Source organism: Primulina huaijiensis, chromosome 15 (genome assembly GCF_012295235.1).
Source record: "Primulina huaijiensis isolate GDHJ02 chromosome 15, ASM1229523v2, whole genome shotgun sequence".
NCBI lineage: Eukaryota > Viridiplantae > Streptophyta > Magnoliopsida > Lamiales > Gesneriaceae > Primulina > Primulina huaijiensis.
In genome coordinates, this window is record NC_133320.1 from 6,355,035 (window position 1) to 6,382,809 (window position 27,775).

Below are 27,775 nucleotides of genomic sequence, written 5' to 3' on the forward strand. Positions count from 1 at the left end.
TTTTGAATGATTGGTTTCTGTGAGTAATATATTTAAAAATATATTTTGGAAGTTCACGTATATATTTAAATCGAGATATTTAATAAGATTGACTTGAGATATTTATATTATACATATGTATTTAAATCGCTACATTTAAACAAGATTGTATCTCGAAATATTTATGTCATACACGTATACAACTGGAATCATTAAATTTTGTTTTAAAAATATTGTTTTATACATATATTTTTATCGATAATGTCGGCTCTATTTTTGGGATAGAAATTTGGACGAGAAAATGCAATATTTCTATATTTGGCATACTTTTCTATTTATATATATATATTAGTATCTCACTTGTGCGATATATTATTATATGTAATTAATGAATAAAATTAATAAATATGAGCGTTTGAATAATTACTTAAAATATAAATCAACTGAGTTGATTATATATCATATAATTAAAAGAACAAGAAAAAATATCGCTATCATATATCTTAATTTTTAAACCCTTGAGATTTGTAAGTTTGGATACAACACAATTGACCATGATTGAAGATGGGAATCAAAAGAAGTATCATGTGAGATAAAAATTGACTCTGACTTTCATGTATCGTCATTGTATAAGATACAATCAAATGAAATTATCTACGTTAAAATTTGAAATGAACTTTTGGATAAGAAGAAGTCAACTGATAGTGATTTTATATTCAAATTTGAATTTAAAAAAAGGATTAGAAAAATATTGATAAAAAATATTTAAAAAATGATAGATTTAAACGATTTCAAATATTTATTGTCTTTAAGAGTTTTAGCGGGAACCTACTAATTTCGACAACACCATGGCTTTTATTTATAATATAACTGATTATCGAGTTTTATCAAATATCTATTATTGAAATTTGAATTTGTTAGACTAGTTAATTTGAAATATATTTATGAATACATAAATGAAAAATTGAAGGGTGATAATGAAGTATCAAACAAAATTTGTACATGAACAAAGGCTCAAATCCATGTTCAAACATATTCTATCATTTCTCGAATCCGATAATTTTGAATACGAAGCGAATAAAAATCCACTTAACAAACTCAAGTCGAAGTAACAAGATCCTGTGATAGCAACCAGTTTCTTAGAAGTAAGAAATTCTTCCACAGATTAAGAACACTGCAGCAGCATAATTTACATGGAAACATGAATAATTTTACTGACCAGAGTTTGTAAGAGAAGAAACTCCATTGAAGCGATATGGACGTTCACAAGAAAGACCAATTCACGAAAGAGAAGGCCAGGCAGTGGACTGCGCTTTCTTCCGCCGCAAATACTTTCCACACGATGGCTTGTTCATATGAGATATGACGACCCATCATCGACATACAGATACCACCAGGCAAGTAAGCAAACCCCTGCAAATGATTAATGTTATTGTCCCAATTTGTAGGACATTTTTTGTTAATTACATGAAAAAATTTCTTCCCCAACTCCCAAAAATATTAGGTAAATGAAGCCAAACCACCTGTTGCATGATCTTGGCAAACTCTGAAAACAATGCCTCGTCGAATATTTTCTCTAAAGTAATGTCTTGTAAAGCAACCAACGTGGTTTCCAGCATGTCTAGCCCGGCCTGGTTTGCAAATATGAATACTGGCAGTGCCTGATACACCAAGAGAACAACATATCGCAATTTAATCATCACATAAGATTCCGATTCCCGAATATGTGAAAACCATGCAATTCGATCATATATATAATCATCTCAAACAAATAAGATTGTTTACCTTCATCGAGCAGCATAAAATGGCATCTTGGTGATGCCAAAGTGTTTTTAATACCGACTCATCACCAATAGAAACGACCCTCAGCAACTCAGCCCCGACATGGTATCTACAACCGAGGGGAACAAATTCATCAAACATGAAAACGAGAACAACCGTATGCATCTTAACTTCAGAACCTCAAACCAAATAGTTAGCAATACCTATAGCTCTGGCAGATCCAATTTGCAAGAGTTAGTGCTTCTGGAGATCCTGGTAATGGCGTTGGCCCTACTGTTGGGCATGATCCCGATGAGTATATTGCTGTGGCAACTCTCTGCACTGAGGCAATCACACTACGAACATACTGCCGTGCCATAACAGCAACATTGTCCTGTAAATTGTTTTCAATTGGAAATTGGAAAGCAATAGTTAATACTGATCGTGCATTGTGAGGTGTCGCTGTGTTTTCTGCAGTATGGCTTGCTGCTGGGCCAACTTCAAGACTTGATGTGAGATCTAGTGTTTTATGTATAGCCAATGCGTCCTGCGAGTCACCCTGCCAAATAGCAGTAACATTCATTTCAAGTAAAAAACTATCATTGTGGCACCTACTAGTGTACTAGATGATTTCTGACAAGTTATCAGAATAAAAGATCGAATAGTGCAGATGCATTTCCCTAACTATTTGTTATAAAAAGAATAAAAAAAAAAAGATATTCATCATTGGTGTGAGTCACCCTCCCTTGATCTCGAGATTTTAGGAAAAATGATTTCTAACAAACTGGTAGATGTCAATCATTTATGACAACAGAGCATACAAAATTATCCAACATGTTTCTTGCATACACGCAAACGGGTCTAAGGGCATCATCAAAAGGGCCTAAAGTCCAAAGAAAGAAATTCATGAGAAAACCTAGTTGCAAGTGACGAGTTTTCGTTCTTTTTCCTGACATTTTGTTACATTTTCAAAGATCAATATTGCTATTATGTAACTTTGTCTTACTGGTGATGAAGCCACTCAGGAGAGAGACTATGAATAACAACCCAAGATCTCTAGTATATCGGGAAAGCTAAAAAAGAAAAAAAGATAAAGAGAGGAATTTTGAGTGAGAATGCTTTGAACTCAACTGGTTTTGATTCCAGTGGAATTATGCGTAAACCGGAAGGCAGTAATGGAGCGTCATCTGGAAACATGTCATCAATAGGTGCAAAAAGGAGCTCGGAGCAGGCTCCTTCTGCACTCTCATCAACTCCACTGCACATCTGTAAATAAGAACCAAATTATAACATTCTATTTCAATATTTTTCAAACGTAAGTATATGAATCGACGTAAAGATCCTCGTGAACAGCACCTGTAAAAGGTGAATATCTCCAGATATAAAAGCATCTTCATGGCTGAGTGCGTGCCTTTCCAATCGTACAACTTCAAGCATCTGCAATAATACATTACATCATATTTCTACGGTAAAGTTGAAATTGTTGTTTCATGGTGAAAAACGAAAGTAAAATACATCACACGGTTACAATGCAAAGATTCATACCTCGTCGTGTTCAATTGCATGGCCTAATGGCATGATTATTTGGCTTCCCGTAAATTTGGTAGGCCTCATTCCTGGATATGCACATGTATTTGCTTTCAAAGAGGCAGCAATATAGGCATCAACATTAAAATCGGCCCACTCCGATCGGTGCTCCCTTAAAAATCGAACCAGCGCTGCTGGAGAGACACTCTGACGGGAAATGGAAAAAATATTGTTTCGGTTAGCAAGCTAAAATTTGTTTATCTGAGCTTATCAAAATTTGGCATAGCAAATATAAATAAAGCATTTAAAATCCATCCAAAATAAAATTAAAGGAAAAAATAGTGGCAAATACTTAAACAAGATTAATAAGTACCTGAAGCAGCATGGATGCTTTGGCACAGACAACGCCTTCAAGAAAAGTACTCGAACAAGTGCTCAAATTTTTGGCGGAATTAATGGCAATTGACACATCTTCGGCACCATCACAGTTCAATAAAGACCAACCATCATCGTTGTATCCATTTACAGCATTATTGAAACCTCTACACAGATGAATCAATAAATTTTCAAATTTCTATTTACAAAATGGGATACAAAAGATGTAAAAATGTTCTGGCATGCAGTAATGATCTATGAAAAATATTGAAACAGATTACCTCCTTAACCTCTGGCTGAAAGTTCGTAAAACAGCCGGTTGTCTACCAAGACCATATACTACTTCACCGCTTGTCTCCTGAGCTATCTGCCTAATATATCGTAGTGCCTGCTTTTTACCGCCACATTAGAATTAGGGAGAAAAAAAAGTAAATAAAATATCGCAAAAGAAAAAACAAACCAATCATATTTCGAGACTAATCACCTTATAATCAATGGATCATTTAAAGGAAAAAACTCAAAGTTTAATTAGAAGAAACAATTTATGGCAACTCACGTATCAACAGTTAGTAAAAATCATCAACAACATAAAAGCATATAAGCGGTACACACCGCAATAGTCATTTTTTGTGCAATGACTTTTGATGATTCATAAAGAGGTCGCAGCACCTCAGGCACGCTCCATGCCTGGATAAAGAAAAGTGTTATATCAAATTCACTAAATCTAAGAAAACTTAGTGGTGTGGCATTTGAAGAAGGATAAAACCTCTAGATTAACGTGATCCACGATGTGAACAATCGACCCTCCACCCTCACATGGCCGAATCAAATATCCAGATGGAAGCATTTCAGCCCTAACAAATTGTGAAGCTGCAGCTGGGTTAGGGCCTGCACCAGTACCAGAAAGAGACCTCTCACAAACCTTCATGTAAAGGCAGCGGAGAAATGTCAAAATCAAATACATACGTCATAGGAGTTCTAAAAATACTGGGCCTCAAACATCTAACAAATTTGATCATTCATACCACGAGACTACCATTTTCCAAAGTGGTTGTGTATCTCAGAGTCCAAAAATCACGAGCAGGAGTCAGAGAAGTTGGTGCATATGTCTGAAATCAAGAACGTGTTTTTAATCATCTCTAACGAGACCTGAATAGAGCTAAACAAGTGATGAATTCAAATCATTCACCTGCATATACAACAGTTCGATGGTTCCTCCATTTCGAGCCGAAAATACAGTGAAAACCTCTAGGCTCCGACAGTCACGGAACCAAGATGGGCGGTCTTTAAGAATCTCAGCAATCTGTGAAATTTTCAAAATTTTCCGTCACAACACCTTCACACAACTTAATATGATGCTAGGATATGGGGAGAGAACTAAATGATTTGCTCACCTTTGTAGGCTCTAAGCTTACAAGACCACAAGCTCGAGCCGCCACTCCACTACAACTCTGTGAAATGGCAAATATCCCAACCGAATCCGGACCAGGCTGTCAGCAATGTAAAAATTTGCATATACCACTCAGTTTCAGAGTCGATAAGAAACTGCTAAATCTATATTAAATGACTCAAACCTTCATCCCAGGCATCTGAACCCAATCAACAGCAGTTCCTGTAGCCTTGGAAAGAAACTCTGCCAAGGTCTCCTCCGCAATAGACTGGAGTCTAAAGATAATGTGCACACAATTATTTAAAACAAATTAACAGTTACCAACTCCGGTGGAAGATTCTAAATACTCAAGCATGGAACATTGGAAAAAAAGGTCTTTGATCAAGTACCCAGCAGGATTGCTAGCATCTCCGAGAGAGTGGCGTGGGGTGGTGACTGCCGACTCACAGCTCGCATCAGTCGTTGTTAAGGAAGTCTAAAGATAAGAAGCAATGGCTTATAAGCCACACCATGAAAAAAAATTCCAAAACAAATGATTGACAGAGTTGATATACAAAGTTTAATCGAGAAAATAACATTTATATGAGAAGAATGGTACAACATTAACTCAAATAACTTTATTGCCGATTATGTCAATAGACTAACTGATACGCGGGGTGCATACAAAACTCATTGAACCATGTGTTGAGTCTCCATACATCATCTTACATCTATTGCCAACAATACAAAAAATCAACAGTGATCTAAAAGAATGCAATCATGGGAAAATGGGCAACAGCAAGTAAGCAGTGGAGGAAAATTACATACACTTTGCAACTGTTGCCGCATATAACCATTTTCGCATACAAGCTGCGACACCTGCTTCTGGAGGCGATCATTTTCCTCCATCAACAGCTTGTTCATGGCACCAAGTTTTTTGTTCACACCGTGAAGTCTGGTCGATTCTTTCCGTTGCTTCTCTCGGCACCTATATTCATTCATTTCTCATGCTAAATGCCCGTTTCATCCTCAATCATTCCAAGCAAGATGATCAAATCTAGACCTCATATATTTCAGCGTTCCATTATACATATAAACAGTAGTAACAAGATGAAGAACATTTGAACTTAAAATTTTAACAAATTCTAGTCACCCAAGTGAAAAAAAAAAAAAAAAAAAAAAAAAANACTAAAATTTTCACATTATTAATCACGTGCTGAAGGACAATAAAGCCAAAACAAAAGGAGAAGACTAAAAAGATAAAAATACACTCTACCCCATAATCTTAATCTTCTACCTGCGGTTCTGGAACCAGACTTTGATCTGTTTAGGCTCAATGTTGGACAGAATAGGGCATTCTCGGATGAGCTGCTGCCGGCGCATAGAGCTGGGCTTGGGGCACTCTGCATAGACCCTCTCCAAGGCCTCCACCTGCTCCACCGTATACCGGACATACTTCCCTGCATCAAGAAGTTTGTTCATGCTTCCACTGCTACTCTCCACGTGCTGCTGCACAACCATAGCCATTGTCTTCGAAACCAAGAGCTTTAAAACCCCTTAGAACAAAAAACAGACACTCAAACAAACACTTCCCAAATAATGCAAATGCAAATCTTGAATACACTGAGCTGATTTAAATCATCGCACTAAAGAGCTGACACTGATTCTCTGAAGTAGACACTTAAATGAATAATGTTTAATAATCTTCCAAGTGAATTAAGAAGGCTAAAATGAGCGATCTTGATTGAGGAAGAAGATTCATAGACCTTTAGGTGCTTGAGAAACACACTCCCACCACTAACCTTATAAAAAGGGGAACAGCCAAAATAGCTCCACGAAAGCTGATCAGCCTTGTTTAAAGCATACGCAAACGTACAAAATAATCTGTTACTTTCTTGGATTTCCTCACCGAAGATACAACCCTTCCGCGAAGCTGCGAATGAACCGCTTGGAAGATATGATTATTATATGAAGCAACCCTTATATAAATACCGCTTTTAGCACTTAAACCACCGGCCTTTCACCAGATGGAAGATAAAATCGTAGATTTCTGCCACGCATAACTCTTGATTATTACACAAAGGCGGCAAATTACAAGCATTCTTATCATTGGTTACCTTCTTTTTCGTAAAATGCTAAAAAAAAATTAACTTTTCACCTTCACAGCATTCCAAAATGTAAGCAAGAAAATTCCCTCCACCTGATCTTAGAAATTTCGGGATTCCACACAGAACACCAAATGTTCTGGAAAAATTGACAGGGGTGAGGAAGTAGACAAGGAATTAACCAAAAGTCCAAATGGGGTCTTCAAATTCTCGAGGCACCTCCAGGCTCTTGAAAAATCTACAAAACATGTAGGCTTGATCTTCTCTTTCGCCCAAAAGGTCAAAAAGGGAGAGAAAGAGAAATGTGACCCAAGAATTCAGTGAATATTAATAATATTTATATATATAATATTATAGATTCACAGGGAGGGACTTCAAGAAATTTTCCTGCGATCAATGTTCTGATGTGCTAAAGGTGTAGTCCGTAGAGCCAGTGTAGACTGTAGAAAAGACGTGGAGGGAGGGTGGGTGGAGCTCGATATTCGAAAACGGCAGCAGTGTTTATAGTTAGGACACTTTATTATTTTATTTATTTATTTGGATAATGTAAATTGTATTTTATTAAATTAAAATTTTATAAAATAAAGAGAAATTTAAAATTGAAACATTTTCATATTTTATTTTTATTTAAGTAATTCAAAAAACTGTTGTATGTTTTCAAGATTTAGTTAATAGGGATATATGAATAAATACACAAAAAAAAATATTATTAAATATAAAAACTGAATATATATATTTGAAACAACTGAAAAAAAAAACATATATAATTGACGGAAGAAATATTTTTAAAACCAATCCAGAAAAATTCCATAATAAAATTAGTGCATCACCATATTATTGATAGAACCAGCTAAATAATGTTCCATGACTCCATTCTCATTACTTATATAAGAAAGTAGCTATGGCAAATTGACATTTAAAAGATAAAAACTCAAAGCCACGTTATCTAATATCATTGTCCTAGGTGGCATAAAAATATAATTAAAATGGTTTAGTAAGGAATTTCAATAAAATCTTATAGCTATTTGAGTTAACCATTGTCACACTCCAGAATCGAGGTGCTGTTGACACCGACGTTGTTCTTAAATATACAATCGAAAATAACAAGTTTCAAAAGTACAAATTTGAGAAACCAGTATAATCAATCATAATGCTGAAAAATACATTGTCTTATACAACTTCGAATGTTGTTTTACATCAACGAAAATGTAAAACAAAGTGTAAGTCAGAAATAGCGAAATTTATATCAAACATAGTGTACGAACAAGAACAGAACTAAGCAGCAACTATTTATCTTTTTTACCAGCCATAGAATTGAATCTGTTCTTCATCCTAAATCTCTTCTACATTTTTATCTAAGATGAGTGAGTGAGTGAGTGAGTGATACGATCATATGAGAAAATCTTCTCGGTCTTTAAATCATTTTCAACAAAATTCGCAATATAACAAATATGTACGGATGTTCAGAACTGAACAAATATCAATAGTATGTACTGAACATGTTATGAGTTTCATGGTTGATTGATAACAGTCCCCTATATTTTAATCTTCGAAGGGATGAGGTCGGTAATCAGTAATCAATAATCAGTAATATCCAGAATATATATTCATATCATTAGTTCACAAAAGTTTCAGTGTTTTGGAATACGAATTTCAGAAATCAGCTTTTAAAAACATATAATACATATATGTCGGTCGGTTTTAAAATATATATCTTAAATTAAAATAGAAAGTCCACTTACTGTAATTTGCTTAATAAAATTCGGTTGAAGTCTAAAAATGGCTTTCCTCGCACTGAATTTCTGCTCGAAAAAAGGCTACTACTTGCTCGAATTTCAGGTGATGTGTTGTAAATTTTGTGTAACACTAACTCAGAAATTCGGGTGATATTTATATGTAACAATCTGACTGTTAGCCTCTCATTTAATTATCATTATCTGTGATGGATCAGTTCTAACACATGCGAGGGTGCTTCAAACATAATATTCTCAATGAGTTTCAATAGTTCGTGTTCTAAGAATGTAAACACCGATGAATTAAGTCGAGTTTGGTTTTAAACCAAGCGAAAAATACTCGAAATAATCATTCGTTAAGAAAGCTGATCAGTTTAAAAGCCTTTTAGCTTGTGTAAACTGACTAACTGAAATGAGAGGGAGAAGTTCTTGCTTGTATCAGTTCAGTTATGATGAGAACTGAACTGATCAAATCAGTTTGAAACACAATAGTTAAATTGTTTAGCACACAAGATATTTTATAGATGTTCGGAGACGTCAACTGCTCCTACGTTACCTCTTCTACCACTTCGGGTAGGTTTCACTAGAAGAGTTTGATTTATACAATACCTTGTAGAAATCCACTCAGCTTAGAACTTACCCTACTGCCTAACTGAACTCCTGGCCTAGACTGAAGACAACACCTTCCAGCCAACACTTGTTTAACGTCTATGTGTTAAAGACTACATACACAAGTTTAATATCTTTATGCAAGAATCACTTAACTTTTCAATATGCTATATTCTTTGTGTATATGTGAGTGATAGTGTGTGTGTGCATGAGAACTGATCTATGAATACAACACGAAGATGTTCTCACACACTGAGAATTTTGCTTCTAAATTAAGCTGATGGCATGCCCTATTTTTCTCTCTTTTTCTGATCTTCACACACTTTGTTGATGGTCTTGATCTTGTATTTATAGAGGATACGTGACCGTTCATCAAGACTTATCAAATATGTTTGCTGCAGTTTGAATCCATTCCTCGATATTTGTGTCTTGTCTTTTCTGACAGTCATTCTGGAACGTTTCGACTTTAAGCTATGCTGCAATATTCATTATTGTCATTTGACTGGACAATTGCTTTCCTTAATGCGCACAGCTGGATTCCACTCAGATAAGCTTGTCGTGTTCTGCAAACTGGTCGGCTCCTAACTGATGCTCTGAACCGGTCTTGAACTGATGTGGTGAAATCAGTTGACTCGGCAACTGGACTGATTTCACTTATTCAGTTGAACTGGTCAGTTGAGCTCTTCATCAGTTGAACTCTTCATTAGCTGGCCGAGCTTCTGAAGGTCTTCTGCTGAATTACCTATCAATTGAACTAGTCTTTGATATTTCAGTTGGACTGGTTCAGTTTAGGCAATCAGTTGGTACTTTCAGTTTGCGTCTCGATAGCTTCAATTTTGACTCGATAGCTTTTTGTACACTTAGGTAAATTCATTAGAAACAAAATAACAAGTTTTATTAACATCAAAATCAAGATTGCGAGCATGAAATGTTCCAACAATCTGTCATTATATGTCATGGTTTCGAGTTAATACTTTATAGGTTTGAATCAGTAGATGACTGTTGGGATGATTTGCTGAATTGCTCTGCTGAAGTTCGTGGTTCTGAACTCCTCAGCTGCTGAACTTTGTGATGTTGAATTCTTCGGCTGCTGAATTTCGTGTTGCTGAACTTGGCTACTGAAAATGGTAAGTTGAATTTTGAAATTGCTAGCTTTTGCATGACTGCTGATATTGCTTGCTCTGCTAAAATTTGGGGTCCTCACAACTATTTTCATAAAACGGAAATGAATACTAAATAATTATTGAATAAACCATTGTGTAAGTCTGAGAGTGACACATTATGTTATATCATTAAATATGCGAATGAAAAATATATATAGACAACAGTTCTTTGTGTTCTAATAAGACTCCGGGACTAATCAAGTTTGTCACGAAAAATAAAAAATAATAACTCGACAAAATTCTAGGGGTGTCAAAATGCGACACGACCCGTCAATCCGACACGACCCAACACGAAAAAAAATCAGGTTCGGGTTGGGGGTTTTCGGGTTCGGGTTGGGTAGATTCGGGTTAGTGCCATGTTAGGCAGGTTTCGAGTTGGGACCCGCGAACTTTTTTTTTAAAAAATATTACCTATATTTTTATATATTGTATGTTTGAACAAAATTTATTGTATATTTATATGATAAATTTTCATAATTTAATATTTATTTTGCATATTTTTATTTTTTTAACAATTTTTTATTTGATTTAGTAAATATACTTTTAATTTTCTACGATTAAACTTTCAAATTTAAATCGGAAATTTTGTTATTATGTGTTAAATTAAAATATTATTATTATTTTGAATTTTTTTCATTAATTTTTTTTAAAAAATTTTAAAATAAATAAATAAAATTCGGGTTACGCGGGTTAGACGGGTTGAGTCGGGTTATACGGGTTCGTGTTCGGGTTGGGGGTTTTCGGGTTCGGGTTGAAAAAAAAAAAAAATTCGCGGGTTGACCCGAAACCCGACCCAACCCACCCGATTGACACCCCTACAAAATTCTGAATGCATCCATGCATTAGTATAAATAATAAGGTTTTTACACATACAATGGAGTTTTTGTCATACTAAATTCTCCATATATTTTTTTCCTGGTTCCGATCCGGTTCCAGATCCGTCGATATCAGTACCTGTATGAACCGGTTTCGAATAGATTCTGATTCCAAGAGATGTACCTTGGAACCAATATGATCCATTGTCCAAACGGGTAGTGGACGGACCGGTTCCAGTCATGTTTTTTTTTTATATATAAATTTTTTTTTAAACTCGTTCTATAGTGATTAAACTACCATGATCTATTCGCTATTGCATTCGGGGATGGTTTTGGAACCGGGTACACCAAATCAGTTTCAGTTACGGGCTTGATGGGTCGGTTCCAGTCAGAACTGAAAATCAGTTTCAGTTACGGGCTTGATGGGTCGGTTCCAGTCAGAGTCCAGTTCTGACTGAAACCGACTCGTTAAACATACCAAAACTGAAGGATTTTATGTTTTTTTTATTACATTTTTAAATATTATAAGAATTGTTTTAGAAAAAACTATAAAATACTTGTAAAAATATGACCCTTCATGTTTTTTATTACATTTTTAATTATTATAACAATATTTTTAGAAAAGACTGTAAAAGACTTGTAAATATATATTTCATAAATATCTGAAAACTGCTTGTTTAGACTTTAGTGGCTTTAAATGCTATGGTCAATACACGGAGGCCATACGTACAAAATGTTCTAACCCTTATATCCTCTTCCTTGTCTTCTGGTGAAATGACGCTCTCCCTCACTTTATTTGATCTTATATATATATATATATATATAATATATTTATTTATTTTTTAGTACAGTTGGATTCGAGAACTTCCTATCAACATGTAAGATTTGAACTCAATATTTGATGATCTTGAAATCTCTTCTCTCTTACAACGTATTGAGATTTTGCGGTCTGAGTTGAACTTATAAAATTGAGTCCCTCGAATAATAAGTCATGATTTGTCGTTAATAGAATTTTCAAAACATATCACTAAAAACTATTTAGATAATTTTCGACCAATAAATCTCTTATATTTTTTTAAATCAATATTTATCTCAATTTCTTGTATCATCAACATCCAAAACAAACAAACTCTCTTAATTCATATTTTCATGTCAATCATATTACCCTTGGTTTTCAATCCAAGTACTCTTAGTTTTCGTTGTTTTCTTTTTCAATACACATATAAATATTTTAGTATATTAATAAGTAGCTATGTGTATTTAATTTGTATAATTTTAGCATTCGTTTCATTATATAAATTAGTCAAGAATCATGCTAAACAATAGAAGATATTTTTCAATTTCTAAAAAAAAAAAACTATTGATTATCTTGTCAAATAATAATAATAATAATAATAAATAACGAGAAAAAAATTTATTTGTTTATGTATATTGAAATTTACAAACAAAATATCCATTTATAAATTATCAATACCAAAATATAATCATTGAAAGTAAAATATAATACTAAAATTCTCGATATGATAAATCACTAGTTACTATACCATCAAATCAAAGAGATAATAAACAGTGTACTTTTTGAAGACTTTTTATTTTAATCTTTGAAATTATACATAGAATAAATATTTTTTAAAAAACAAAACTTATGATTTTAAGAAATTAACTTCACTTCTTCGGTATCCATGGTCGATGAACAATATTCACTGCGCTGCTCCATCTAAAAACAGAACGTCCATTATTTTTTCTAAAAAAAGTTCATATATTATTGCTTTAAAAACGTCAGCGCTACATCAATATTGCACTGATGTCATGTCGAAAAAAAACTAAAATTGCAATAACAAAAAAAAAAACAAAGATAACAGAATGAAACTGAAATTAAATATATATACTGGGATTTAAATATATTTATATATATATATATAAATAATGAAAAATGCAATTTTTTTGTAAAATTTTATCAATACCTCGTAAAAAAAATACATAAAAAATTGAATATTTTTCAAGTTTGAGAGATATCATGCTTGGTACTGGAAATAGAGTAGCATGCATTCGGTTGGTTGCAAATTTTACCAAACTTATTTATCCTGAATCTCCACGAAGTCTGCGTCGTATTAATTAAGAATGTCGACTTTTGTGCAGTGATTAGTCCTATTCCCATCAATAAATTGGCTTGATCGATTTGCCTTTTGCCCTTAGCATTGTTTCAGCTTTGGTCTGTTGTACTTTTTATTATCTGCCTTACCATATGATTCAAGTCTTGTTGAATTTGGATGCGTATTTCATTTCTTTCCTTGTTTTTGCATGCTCACTAATTTCTCCAACTGTTTTTTCCCTTTAATGGTAATGTCATTTAATGCTATGCCCCATTGTCCTTCCTCCATATTAATAATGCAAACACCAGAACATATGCTTATCAAACAATTTGTACAAACGAGACTTGTTTAAATAAAATGTAGCTTGATTTGGAGCGAACACAGGATTTTGTCCCGATAGATACAGAGACGACGTAAGATCATACACTTCCGTAATTTTCAGTGAAACACACTGTTTTCGATGCTATGTCTTTATATTTCGACTTCATGTCAGCAATTCGATAAAAATATAATTAATAGACTAAAAATGTAACCGACTGACAACATGTACAAAAATTGTAATTATTCTAGGAGATTGTTATTTAAAACCCTCTTTTAGTCATGGAGTAGTGCACAAATTCCCTTGAAAAGTAAATGTATATTTTTTTTCCTTTCAAAACAGCAAGTGCGCATGATAAATAAAATCGTGTTCATCTTTCTGGCGCCGCCTATATATACATAATAATACATGTGTACATATGACCGAGCTGGTCGGTAAAAAGATATTATCATGGGATAAACCAGTAGTTGCTTGCACTTTACATTTGATCTTCATAAAGTTGTAGTAAATATCGCTCGGTTCGTGAGATGATAGGATGAATGATGAGATAATATATGAAAAGATAAGAATAATATTAACTTATTTTTTAACACAAATTATTGTCCAACTCAAGCCAACTACGATATTCATCATTCACACCAAACGGGTTAATGCGTGTTAGGATTATATATAAAACTTATTTATGGTTTTTATGATTGACCAATAAATAACATGATACAACATATAATATTGATCTCCCAATGTGTGCATAAAACTTAAAAGTTTATAATCCAACATTAGTTAACTAGTGCTTGTTTCACCCCATAGCACATATAATATCTCACAATGGATTCACACCAAGGCAAAAATTTGTGTGAGAATGTCTCACAAGTCGTATTTTGTGAGACAGATCTATTATTTGGATCATTTATGAAAAAATATTGTTTTTTATGCTAAGAGTATTACTTTTTATTGCGAATATCGGTAGGGTTGACTTGTCCCACAGATAAAGATTCGTGAGACCGTCTAACAAGAGACCGTCTCTCACACCAATTAATCACAAAAACTCTTGTGAAACGATTTCACGGATCAATTTCATGGGTCGAATATCTTATTTGGGTCATCCATGAAAAATCATTACTTTTTATGCTAAGAGTATTACTTTTTATTGTGAATATCGATAGGGTTGACATGTCTCACAGATAAAGATTCTGATATCGTCTCACAAGAGATCTACTCCCAATTAATAGATTAAAAAATAGAAAATATAGATTTGGATTGATATATGGAATAATTTTTTTTCCCTTTAAAAACCGAGCCATATAGATAATATGAAAAAATATTAATTTATTATTCAATGGGAATGAAATGTTCCGATCTTTAATTTATTAATATGAAAATGTTGAATTTTATGTGTGTTTTTTTTTTTCCATTCTGGTATGCTTTAATTTGGCATGCGCAAAAAGAGCTCTCATGTGCTTCCCACCACTGACTTCAAATCAAAGTCCTGAGATTTTAAATATCACGAGGATAAGTTTTTCGAATTGCCAAAATTCTCGTTGAACGATATTTTTTAAGAACTTGTTTTCTTTTTCCGAGTCGAGATAGAAGGTTTATTAAAATTGGGTTTCGAACCCGATAATTCATCTATAACTTGAGATCTTAATGTCAGATGAGTTAAATATGAACTAAGAACGACATATTTTAAACGGATAACAAATTATTTATATTCGATAATTTTATATAGTATGGTAGAATACACATGAACAAATGACAATGATGCATCCAATTATCCACATTTTGTATTTTGAGTTGGTAATCCAATCCCGGTATCATGATTAATTAAATCAATTTAAGCCGCGAAATTCGCTAATTTCACGACATGTAGAGTTTCGTCCAAGTAGTTTTCTAAGCCCTCCAAAGATTTAAAAGACAACGTCTTTTGTTATGAAGGATAACATAAAAGAAAACATAAGTACGTAAGTTTTTGAGAATTGTATATATGAATTTGGATTATATTTTTTGTTAAGCTAATTTTTGAGGTAGAGTTAGGTCCAAATATCAATTTTAATATGACATCAGAGCCAAGACTCACTGATATGTGTTTGATTGTCTTATGAGTACCCCCAAAATGTCTTGTAAACTCACGCTCTAGTTTTTCATTCTTGGACGTGATAAAGTGTGTTAAATGTCTCACATCGACATGATTAAATCTTTGGGAGTTNATTGAGTTATGTCTAAATCAGAATTTTAACGTGATATCGGAACTCAAACCCCCGTTATTTTGTTGGACTGTCATATAGGTCGTCCGATAATGTAAACTTCACGATGCATTTGTTCATTTCTGGATGTGAGTAGGACTTGTTAGATATCTCACATGGCTGTATTAAGTCTTTGAGAGTTGTATACATGTATTTAGACAACTATTTCCTCTTGAGTAAGTTTTTTTGGGGTTAAGTTAGGCTTAGTCTCAATATTTTAACACTCACAATTAGTCCCTAATTTAAAATAAATAATGACGATTAGCACAAGTAAAAATACTTTTTTCAGAGGGGGAAATTAAGAAAAACGTAAGGTTTCGCTTTAATACGAAAAGGGAACAATTAAGATATTAAGTAACGACATTTTTAATCTTTTGTGTGACATTGCATCGCAAGCAATGAACGGAAAGTTGTCAGATAAGAAAATATAAAAACGAAAAAAAGAATAATAATCTAAAATACAACTTTATAGGACTCGATTAAATAATTGACTACATTTTTTTGAACCAATATTATATTGAACATTTTCAAGAATATTGATTTTATTTAATATTTAATTCACGGATGAAATATGAACGTAATCAATTTAATCACTAATTTTACTCATATATTTATGCTGTAAATTTTATACTAATTTGCTCTTGGTTTTAGAAAGTTCATACAAAACTAAAGGTTTTTTTTTTAGGAATTATATAATTGGTTAATTGGCAAAAATTATATTGGTAATTATGGATTCATTTAAAAATTGGCTAATTGTTTTTTTGACTATTAAACATAAATTTATAAGGTTTCAAATGATGGTCATTATGTGTGCGATTTCTCCAAATATATATAGCTTTTATTCTATGGACATCTATTTAAGCACGGCTGATGTAACGTCTCTTTATTGGATGTATAATTTATTAAATCCAATAAGTAGACAACACTTCAACAATGCTCAAATAATTATGTTACATCCAACAGGTGAATGTCCAACAATATTTACAATGCCAGTGAGTGTCGAGGATATTATATATATATATATAAAAAGATAAATATTTTACTAATATGAAAAGTTGCAACAAAATCATTGTTCCCTTTTACTAGGATTCGGTATGAAGAAATATGGATTCAACTCGAACGTCAAAAGGAAAGATTTCCCAACATCTCCCACTCCCCCGTAGTGTCTCGCTAAATTAAATATGCCTATAAAATTGAAAAAAGAAAAGAAAAGTAAATGGCATTAGCAAGATTCCACCTTTAACTTCAGAAAAAAATTGAAATAGTTAAAGGTAAAAAAGAAAAATAATTTTTATAGGGCCAAACTAATATTTTTTATTAGCATGAAAATAGGGCGGGAAAAAAAGAAAAAGAAATGACACTTTATAGGATAAATATTAAAGGAAAAAATAAAATTATAGTAACAACACAAGGATACTGATAAGACGCTACCATGAAGGTAATATCAGACCACAGATCCAAAGACATATGTTATGTCATGATAAAAATATAAATATAAATATTATTCATGTGTTGATATATGAACCATTAGATACACGATTAGGGTAAGCACTTAGAGTTGGGAAAAATACCGAATTTTCGATATATCGAGATTACCGTACATAAAAAATATCGAATTTATCGACTTTTCGGTATATCGAGATTACCGTACACAGTAACAATACCGAATTTTCTATACGGCAACGATATGCAATTTGAAAATTTCGATATATACTGGAAGACCGAAATACCGAAAAAATATATTATTTTTAAACAATAAATTTATAAAATTTTAAAAATATAAGGGTTTTTCCGATATAAAACATTATATACCGATAACGTACCGAAATTTTCGATATACCGTACAATTTCGGTATAATCGATATGCTAGTTATGTGTACAATATCGGTATGAAATTTCTTATACTGTAATTTTCGATACGATATATGATATATAATTTTCGATAAGATACGGTATTCGCATTCGCCGTCAATCAGTAAAATTGGTTTTAAATATCGTTGCCAAGCACATGGGAGCATGCATATTCAAGCCGCAATTAAAGAAGCTAAAAACTTTTGGAATAAAACCGACAAAATAATTTCCATCAATTGACCATAACAAGTGATACATGATGTGCCAAAACCCAAGTCAAATGACTTGACATTTTTCAATTTCCTCTTCCTCATATGTCAATTGATCGAGTGGGAAAAATATATGATTTGGGTTTGTGTTCATAGAAAAATAAATAGCAAACATCATACTTGTCATGCAAAGTTTACATTACACATTTGTTATGTCCATAGTACGTTTCTACGTTTGTTATATACTTCACTCTTTCGACTTATAAGAAGATTTTATCAATTGCCAATAATCTCTTCAATGACTATGACAAATATTTTCTACCCTATGTTTGGTAGTAAGAGTTTGTCGTTATGAATGTTTTGTAATTAAGTTGAAATTTCAAAATGAGATTGATATTTAATATATTTAGAGAATCGTTTTAAAGATATTAAGTTTTAACGTAAACAAAGAACTTATAAATCAGAAATATGTACGTGTCATCGATTCCAAACAACAAGTTCAAATAGGCTTCGAGTTTTGAAGCTGTCTTTCCTATTTGAAGAAGTAATGGCTAGATTATACCATGAACTAATGGAATTAATCTCAACATTTCTTTTTTTTTTTTAACTGTCAAAAACAAATTCTCAATGACATTTTAGACTTTTGTCACTCACGAAAATGACATTATAAATCCATTGATTTAAACTCTAATTCCTATTCCGATTCCGGTTCCGGTTCCGATTCCGGTTCCATTTTTTAATCAAGAAAACGTTAGTATTAGTACCACTTTTTTGAGAAAAATGCCTTTGGAAAGTTTTCAATAATAAAATGGGTGGGGGGTTTCCATCTCACCCTTTTCCCCTCAACTCAATTGCTTTTTGTGATGGGCCAGGAATATATTTCCAGTTGTTTCCTTGATCACAGAAAGGACCCGTTCCAGAAACCTCCTTGTGGTGGGCCCAATGGGCTATGGCCCACCAAAATAATTATTAATTAATTCGAACTAAATATATCTGTTTGCTGACATAGACACTTTCTTGATGGGTTAGTGTTTGGGGTGGTCGAAGTGGAGTGTTGGGCCCACTGTCTCTTATCCTCAGCTCGCGGCCCATTTACACACATCCCTCTCTCTTTCTCGACCTTTTGCTTCCTAATAGCCTCCATTAAGAAATTTTTGCTATTTTAAACATATTAAAAAATTTTATATTATTTTTAGATTAACGATTTCAAGATTTCGACACGATATATATATATATATATATCTATAAAGTATGTTATGATTAAAAATGGTTGAATACCTTCTTTTATGTGCATTTTTATTCGCACTATAACATAAAGTTGCAACACCCAACATGGATAAAGTTGAGTGATTTGCAAATGCATGCCCTGTTCTTTTCACCATAATAATAGCAAAGTTTTTACCTCCCAAATCCAATTGTGATAAAGATGTATGAAGACAAGTGTATGGTCATGAAAAAACGAGTGAGGTTAAAGCAAATACGCAAATACTCTTGTTTCACATTTTATACCTTATTAGTAATCGGTATTTAAGTTATATTATCGTCACCCGTTATACTTTTGAGTGAAATGATAGATGTTCGATTCTATAATTGATACGGTCAGAACTAATGTCACGAATCTGATTCTCATGTATTGTAAATCTATATATTTATCGACAAGCAATAATGTTCATAAGCTCTCGTACATTTGTTTTAAAAACACTCGTAATTCGTCATGTAGTTAAAATAAAATATCTCCCAACATAAAAAATTAATGATTTTTTATTTGTTGGGCAATTATTAATTTGATCCTAGCAAAAGTGGTAGTATCTTTCTGGCAAGGTATGATTTTCCTCTCGGAAATGTTTGGGAATGCAGCATGATATTCAAGAACTTTTAGGACATGACAACATGTATCCATGACAAATCAAGAAAATCCACCCACATAGCTTCAAGCTCGTGGAATACAACCAATGGAAAAGGGAGTAATAGGCTCACATGATAGAGTATCAAGTACAAGGCAAACTACATATACAACAACAAAAATGTAGCACAATTATTCGCATCTAAATCACATCTCGAGTTGTTCAAGGCACTTGACAACGGTGGATTCATCCGCTTCACACGTGTTCTGGTCGATAGTTTCCTCAGAATCAGCTTTTAAGCTGGTTGGAGCTGCAAAAACTGGAACAGCTTGCCTGATACAGACTGGTGGGGCGACTTGCATGGGTCGGGGTTGCATCACCTGAGCCGGTCGAGCAGCAACAGGTGCTGGTGCGGCGAAAACTGGAACTGAGGTTCTTATTGTAACTGGTGGTGCAATTCCACGATAAAGTGGCCTGCATTGTTGTCTAAAAGGGACATAAGGCGAGGCGCCAACAGCAGGGAACTTCGGCATATGCATTGTCTGAACTTCTGGTGGATGGCTGTTGTTTGTAGGCGAGGGTTGCCTGACCTGAGGAGCCGTTTTATTGGAAAACAAGGGCAGGATTTTGGATGTGGAAATGGTACGACTCTGTGGGCTCGAGGGTCGAGGGGTGGGAGTATAATATTTCTTCTGGAATGGCATGGAGGTGGTGGTGCTTTTCAAGTTTTCTTTCAACCGGTAGCTCTGCAATGCCCGTGCGATTCTGATCTGTTCTTGTTCATCATTGTTTTCGTGTTCTTGATATGTCGAACTACCCTCTTGCTGAGCCACTGATCAAATTCGAATTGTCAGATACAACTTTGGGATAGACTGTGCAATTAAAAAGTCATGAATGACGAAAACTTACGTTGTTTCAAGGACATCCAAGCAGCAAATGCCGCATTCTTTTCAGCTTGTTTCTTGTTCTTGGCGGGTTCTCCAGTAAAAATGATCCCCGCGAGTTCCGCGGTTCCCGTAAATATGGGTAGATGTCCTAAACCTGATCTGAAAGTCGTGTACTGAGGCAGAGGAGATCCAACTCTTTGTGCTATCTTTTGCAACAGGTTTTTGTAAACTCCCGATTCATCCTACACAAATCAAAAGCAGTGAAAACTTAATTTTCTACCACCAACCGGGGTGAGCAAAACTTTGGTTTATCGAAGAAAAAATAGACCAAAACAATTTAATTTAAAACTACAGTCTAATTTCTTCAATAATTAGTTTTTTTTTTCCAAAAAAAATTAGCAATACATTGGTTTGATCTGCTCAATCAGTCACATTTTTCTTCGAAATTCTTCTATGCTGATCTATTTTGAGATCAAGTGATGGGGATGGAAAATAGAACAGTGAATTTTTATTAAATAAACACTGCCACCATAAGCAAGTCCATGGAAGTAGACAGGCACATGGTATGGTACAACATGGAAGTCACATTAAATTCGAGGGAGACAACACCATCAATTGTACCCTTTACTTTCAATTCATTTTTAATACCCAAAACCTAACTCCTACTTGACATCTTAATGAACAACACAACTCAAAAATAATTTCCACTGAAAAAGAAACCCATTCCATCACAGCAAATCAAGCCTTCTTTTCAACCATATATGTTTAGGCGACTTATAAAAACACCATTTGAAATAAAACTTATATATGTTTGTAGTGTCATGTTTCGATCGCTCTCTCAGCACAAACCATCACTTTCCATTCATCCCTTTCCCAATAAATCCACCTACTCACAAGTAATGGAAATTAAACATATGATATTGACTCTTGCTATCAACTTTAAAGCTAAGCGTTTTGAAACCAGAATTAGTAGTCACGATACAACTTAAATATTTTAAATTACAACGCGGCTAACACTTTATGTTTTGATCTCTTTGCCAATAGAGCAATTATAACCTCTAACAAGTAACACTAAAAGAATACAAGTAAATATAGACACAAGACTGTATTTTGGGACAAGTGAACATTTGGGACCGAGGTTTTCAACAACATATCTTTATAAAACCGTTAAGAAAATCACTTGACAAGCAGAAACTTCGAATCAAATTTCAACTCAAAACACTAAACCTTCAAGTTGACCAATTTGCAATCAAATCAATGATATTTAGTTTAATGAATATTAGGTATCCATCCACTGAAATTTCAACGTATTCATACTTATTCTATGTCCTAATGCTTTAAAATAACAAATATCGGTGATGATTTTATATTGATTATCATTCATAATTTTTGTCCCTCCCACGTTGTATACATAATTAGTAGATCTCTCATGATACTTTATCCGTGAAATGGGTAACTAGGTCTATATTCGGTATCAAAATAAAACATCCGTCTCACATAATTGATAAAAATTGAAAATTTATCAGTCGTGTGTTTGTTTAAAATCAAATGTTTTTTTTTTTTTAAAAAAAATCAATCCAAATGATTTCATGAGGGGAAAAAGTAAAAAATGATTTTGTTATGTGTTGAAATGACAAAAATGGCCCTAATTAATTGCAACAAGATCGTAGACTGAAAAAACAGCTGGTAATGAAAGGTAGAGACCAGAGAGTATTAAATATGGTCCCTCTCCTCCTTACTTCAAACTTCTCAGGTCTTAATATTTTACTTTACCCCTGTCTGCCCAACCAAAAAATTAAATCCACACTTTATTGCTCTATTTGAATAGATATTTATTATTGACCAAAACCGTGAGGGGCTTTCTTGTCATTTCAGGTCAGCCCATGAGTCTTATTTTTCACCGGTGATCAGAAGAACCGTCACCAACCCGCGGCGGCGCATGTGACGCTCTCTCGTTCCATTGATCACAGCGACCCGATCAGGAAAATAAATTTTTTCCCCAAATTCTACGTGAATTTAAGCCAACTTAACTAAGATCAAACGAGAAGATACGAAATGAGAAATGCCCACATTCAATCACACCAAATTGTAATAAATAATTTAATTATTCATGGAGAGGTGGGAAAAAAAATGGAACTGAGCGGCAGAGGAAAGGGAACGTACGAGGATTCGGGCAGCGAGGGAGTGAGAGGGGCCGGTGGAGCAGAGCGAGATGAGCGCCGCCTCCGCAGCGGAGTGCTCGGCCTGCCGGAGAGTGGAGCAGTAGTGAGGGCTCTCGAAGGCGTCGCCGTTGAAGTTAACGATAGCCTTGAAGCGCGGCGCGTGGTCTGGACCCTCCCTTATGCAGGTGTATGAAGGCAGGTTGAAGCAGCTCCTCTGCGCCAACTCCTGCAACTGGTTCTTGTACATCTCTGTCTCTCTCTCTCACACACACAAAAACACGCGCCGAGCACTGCAGCACACACAGTCGAGATCCTAGAATCAGTTTCTAGAAGTGAATCGGATAAACGGGTACGGGTTCTGATCCGGGTGTGGGAGACGGATCATTTTCTGCGGAGAAATGAGACTCGCTTTGGCCGTTGGAGGAGGAGACGTGTTTTTTTTTCTCTAGTAACCAAAACTTGGAAGAATATATTAATATTAAGTTGTATTGAACAACAAAAATTANACAAGTCAAACTCTACTAAACGTTAGGTCTGCATGAAGGAAAGTGATTGATTTACTCTTTCTTGATTTTCTCAACTTCACATTAATTTTTATTTAATAATATTAATGAAATCATCTCAATAGTCAATTATTGAGATCTAATCTAATTTAAGAAAAATTATTATTTATATAAATATGTGATACCGTCTCAAAAAATATATATATATTAACAAAATATACATTTCACTTCAAAAGCTCCCTCAATATGTAATATTAATTTTTTTCCTCGTTGTGAATTTTTTGATCTTATGACTTTGAGATCAAGAAAATGTATGTTTTCTATATAATTCAATAAAAGATATGTCACACAAAAAGATGTCGTGATGGTCACTTGGGGATCATTGGAATTATATGATGAGAGTGTTGTGAATATGAAAGTAGAAAAATAAATTTGATTTGATTTTGGATAAAAGGGAGAGAAGCTAATGAGAAAGACAAAAAGGTATGTACACTTGCCATATACAGCACAATATTACGGGTCAAACAATAAAGTCAATGGCCAGAAAGTCAGACAAAAAAAATGTCATAGGATGGGGATCCCCGATTTTTTCGGGTTTAGGTTCGAGTTCGTGGATTTTTTTAAATCTCCGATATAGTTCGGGACGGGTATGGGATTACTATCCCCATCCTCGAACCCGTCCCGAAAATAATATCAATAATAAAATAATAATATTATTAGTATTAATAATATAATAATAATAATAATAATATTTTTTAAAATATTAATAATTTTATTATTATTAATATTGATATTAATATTAATATTATCTCTAATAATAATAGATAATAATAAGTTTTTGTTTGAGAAAATCTCCGAATCCGTCATCGTCTTGCCATTTTAATATTTTGAAACGGGGATGGGGGCGGGGATGGGAAGTTGATCCCCGAAGTTTCGGGTTTGGGGATTCTCCGAACCTAAAAAAGCAGGGATGGAGGCGGGTATGGGCGTGGGGATGTAATTCGAGGATGAGGATGAGAATGACGAACGGCCACCATCGTTGATGTTGTAACTCTCCTTGTGGGGAAAGATTTTTATTAAACCATAATTAGTGGTCATTCTCGGGCCAAGAGATTATCATCGGGCCGAGCAATTTGCAACCAAACACAGGATGATTCGTATGTAACTGAGCAACATGTATTTAATGTTGTATATAAAAATAAATATGTTAAGCTTATCGCCCCTCCTCCCCGTCCGACAAAATCATACAAAAAATTGAGTAAGTACGTCGGATCGTCAACTCCGTTGTATAAAACAAGTGAGTTGAGACCAAAAAAATCGGTATATCTCATGTTCAATGGAAAATTATGGGTATGTCCGATCTGACTCGTTTTGACATGTATAATCAAAACAACCTAATAAAATTGTAAGTAAATGCACGTTATGCATTGTTTGGCCTACAACTAGATACATATTGTTGCTGACCAATTTACCACACTGTCACATTAGCATTTCAAAAAAAGATTAAATCTGTCAAAAACTAAAAAAACATCGTACTAAAACACAATTTTAATAAAATAAAAAACCCAAATTACAAAAACTCAAATACAAGTGAACGCATATAAGATTAACTTAAGAAACATACATGGAAATTTCGCATACCAATTATTCAAAATGTAGGTCTTTCATAAGACGGTCTCACGAATCTTTATTCGTGAGACGGATCAATCATATTCATATTTACATAAAAAGTAATATATTTGACATAAAAGTAATATTTTTTCATGGATGAACCAAATAGACTATCCGTTTCACAAAATTGACCTGTGAGACCGTCTCACAATAGTTTTTGTATTATTCAAATCGGTGCCTTTTGTCTATTGATTCCTAAAACTGCACCCCAAGCGGACATTGTTGCCAGTTCATGCAACTCAAATAACTTCCATTAAATCGAAAGTCCAATACACAAAATGTTAGTGACATTTGATTTGTAAGATAAATGTTGTCCCCAAACAAACCCTCTCATTCTACCATACAAACAATTTCCAAATTGATTTTGGGCCCCAAAATCATTATTACAAGTGGTGGAGTCATCATGGTGTTGGTTGAAAGCAGCACTACACCACAGAATCTTTTGATTTCCGAAGTTGGTTTTCCATTTACACTTAGTGGGATCTTTTCTTAATTATTATTATTGTGGGAATTAGTACTTAACTTATTCACTTGATTAGTAATTTGATATCATATGTATACACACCCTTTTCAAAAAATAATAAATTTCTTGTGAAACAATATTACATATATTTATCTATGAGACGAGTCAACTCTGTTCATATTTATAATAATAATCAATATTTTTGACATAAAAATAATATTTTTTCATAGGTGATTCAAATAAGAAATATGTCTCATAAAATTTTTTTTATTTTTAAAAAAATAGTATTTATTGAATAATCTTGAATTAAATTAATGAATTGAAGCAAAACTCACATAAAAAAAAAATTAAAATAGAATATAACGTGTTGACTCAATTTAATGTGCATGAGAGCGTTAGTGGATAGCTACTTTAATGATTTCTGCATTTGTTCGACTTTGACTCTTTAATGCCCTAAAATAACCCTAATACATATAGGTGGATATATTCTCTTTTGGACACTACAAAAATCTATATGTTTTTGCAAAAAAAAAAATAATAATAATTAATATACTTCTCGAGTGTAAAAACTTATATAAATGGAGTGATAATATTATTATTTTATTTGATCGAAAGCTTAATTTCATATTTTTTTCTTTAATTATAAATGCACCATAGTATTATGACTAAAATTTGTATGGATAATTTAATCAGAAAAATTCGTTTGTGAGATGAATATTCTATTTGAGTAATCAATGAAAAATATTGTTTATTATGCCAAAAATATTATTTCTTATTATAAATATGGACGTAGTCACGAATAAATATATGTGAGATAGTCTTATAAGAGACTTATTCTAATTTAATAAGATTTGATCATCAATGAAAATATGAGAAGTTAGAGGGGGGAAATGGGAAACTTTAGTAATTTGAGATATATTAAAGAAAAGATGAGTTAAATTTTGGGGTACAGATAGTCGAGTGACGCATTTGTTGGGAAAAAAGTTATGCTTCTCCGAGGGGTTTATTATCCTCGCCCTTGTATTGGATGAGGACCACAAAAATTTTTTTTTTTTTTTTGGGAGTGTCCATTTCTAAATCAAGAAATATGTGGTGAATTTTGCTAAATATATATTTTAAAATTGAAACTATAAATATTTATTTATGAAATTTAAATGAGATTCTATGTTATATAAAAGAGTAGCAGGTCTCTTTTGAGACCGTGAGGCGTGTCAATAATGTTCATATTTAAAATGTTAAGTAATATTTTTGACATTAAAAATAATATTTTTTCCTGAGTGACTGACCGACGATTTCGGTTGGGAATAAATCTAGCAGAGAGAATAATATTTAATTACTAGAATTTTTAACACTTATTTAAGCTAGACAAAATAAATAAAAGATGATATGTGCATTATTAATCTAAACTATTAAATAAAATAATTACAACTAAAAACGACGAATTCAACGATCAAGGAGGGATTCAAATTCAAATAAAGAACTATGACATACAACGATACCAAACTCTACTATGTTGATACGTGTTAAAATTCAATTAATTATTTAATTCTTGATAATCACAGTGAAATCTCTAATTTTATTTATTAAACGATTCCACGATTTAATAAACCTATTTAAATCTAACAGTCCAATTATTTATAATTGAATTTAATTATATCTAACTGCATTAAATTTTTGTGAAATTTCAATTTTCACCTAAAACCGCACACTGAAACCGAATACTATTTATAGTCAGTTTAACAATGTGTTGATGACGTCTTTGTTGCTATATTTAACCAATCATCTCCTGATTCGTTATTAATCAACAGAGATGTAAATAGTTGATCAGTCTATTAACAAGAAATATTAAACTAACATCAATCAATAAATAAAATCAAGAAAAACAATATATTGAAAAGAAACCAAATATTAACAAAGTATTGTTTGATCCTATTGTAGTCTTAAGCTAAAGAAAATTATTCCATAAATTCAAAACAGAAGTGAAAAGTCATATTTAATTTCATAGAAGAAACAAAATAAAGAAAGAATAAGAGGAGTTCTCAGTGATTTTTGACGTGTGTTGAGGAATTCCTCCTGCTTCTGCCTTTTGTCTTCTTC

General features: G+C 33.2%; 2 protein-coding genes across 4 annotated transcripts; both read right to left on the reverse strand.

Annotated features, from left to right (window-relative positions):
* Nucleotides 1-1,083: 1,083 nt before the first annotated feature.
* Nucleotides 1,084-7,594, reverse strand: LOC140959144 (homeobox-leucine zipper protein REVOLUTA-like). 3 transcript variants are annotated; one of them, XM_073416935.1, is made up of 19 exons: nt 6,814-7,594; nt 6,309-6,556; nt 5,840-5,999; nt 5,422-5,507; nt 5,217-5,307; nt 5,037-5,132; nt 4,832-4,945; nt 4,668-4,751; nt 4,409-4,564; nt 4,255-4,329; nt 3,924-4,030; nt 3,641-3,809; nt 3,286-3,474; nt 3,097-3,177; nt 2,872-3,006; nt 1,965-2,299; nt 1,765-1,870; nt 1,503-1,640; nt 1,084-1,392 (listed from the first exon to the last, which is right to left on the reverse strand). In XM_073416935.1, the coding sequence occupies exons 2-19, from the start codon at nt 6,536-6,538 to the stop codon at nt 1,243-1,245; spliced, it is 2,502 nt and encodes an 833-aa protein (XP_073273036.1). In that variant the 5' UTR covers nt 6,539-6,556; nt 6,814-7,594; the 3' UTR covers nt 1,084-1,242. The 3 variants fall into 3 exon arrangements, with proteins under 3 accessions (XP_073273036.1, XP_073273035.1, XP_073273034.1); XM_073416934.1 differs by having other exon boundaries at nt 6,309-6,567; XM_073416933.1 differs by having other exon boundaries at nt 6,309-7,594.
* Nucleotides 7,595-20,047: 12,453 nt separating this feature from the next.
* On the reverse strand, nt 20,048-23,494 carry LOC140960457 (double-stranded RNA-binding protein 2-like). Its single transcript, XM_073418739.1, has 3 exons — nt 23,043-23,494; nt 20,902-21,121; nt 20,048-20,824 (listed from the first exon to the last, which is right to left on the reverse strand). Exons 1-3 carry the CDS (start codon nt 23,286-23,288, stop codon nt 20,199-20,201), a joined length of 1,092 nt encoding a protein of 363 aa, XP_073274840.1. The 5' UTR covers nt 23,289-23,494; the 3' UTR covers nt 20,048-20,198.
* Nucleotides 23,495-27,775: the final 4,281 nt, after the last annotated feature.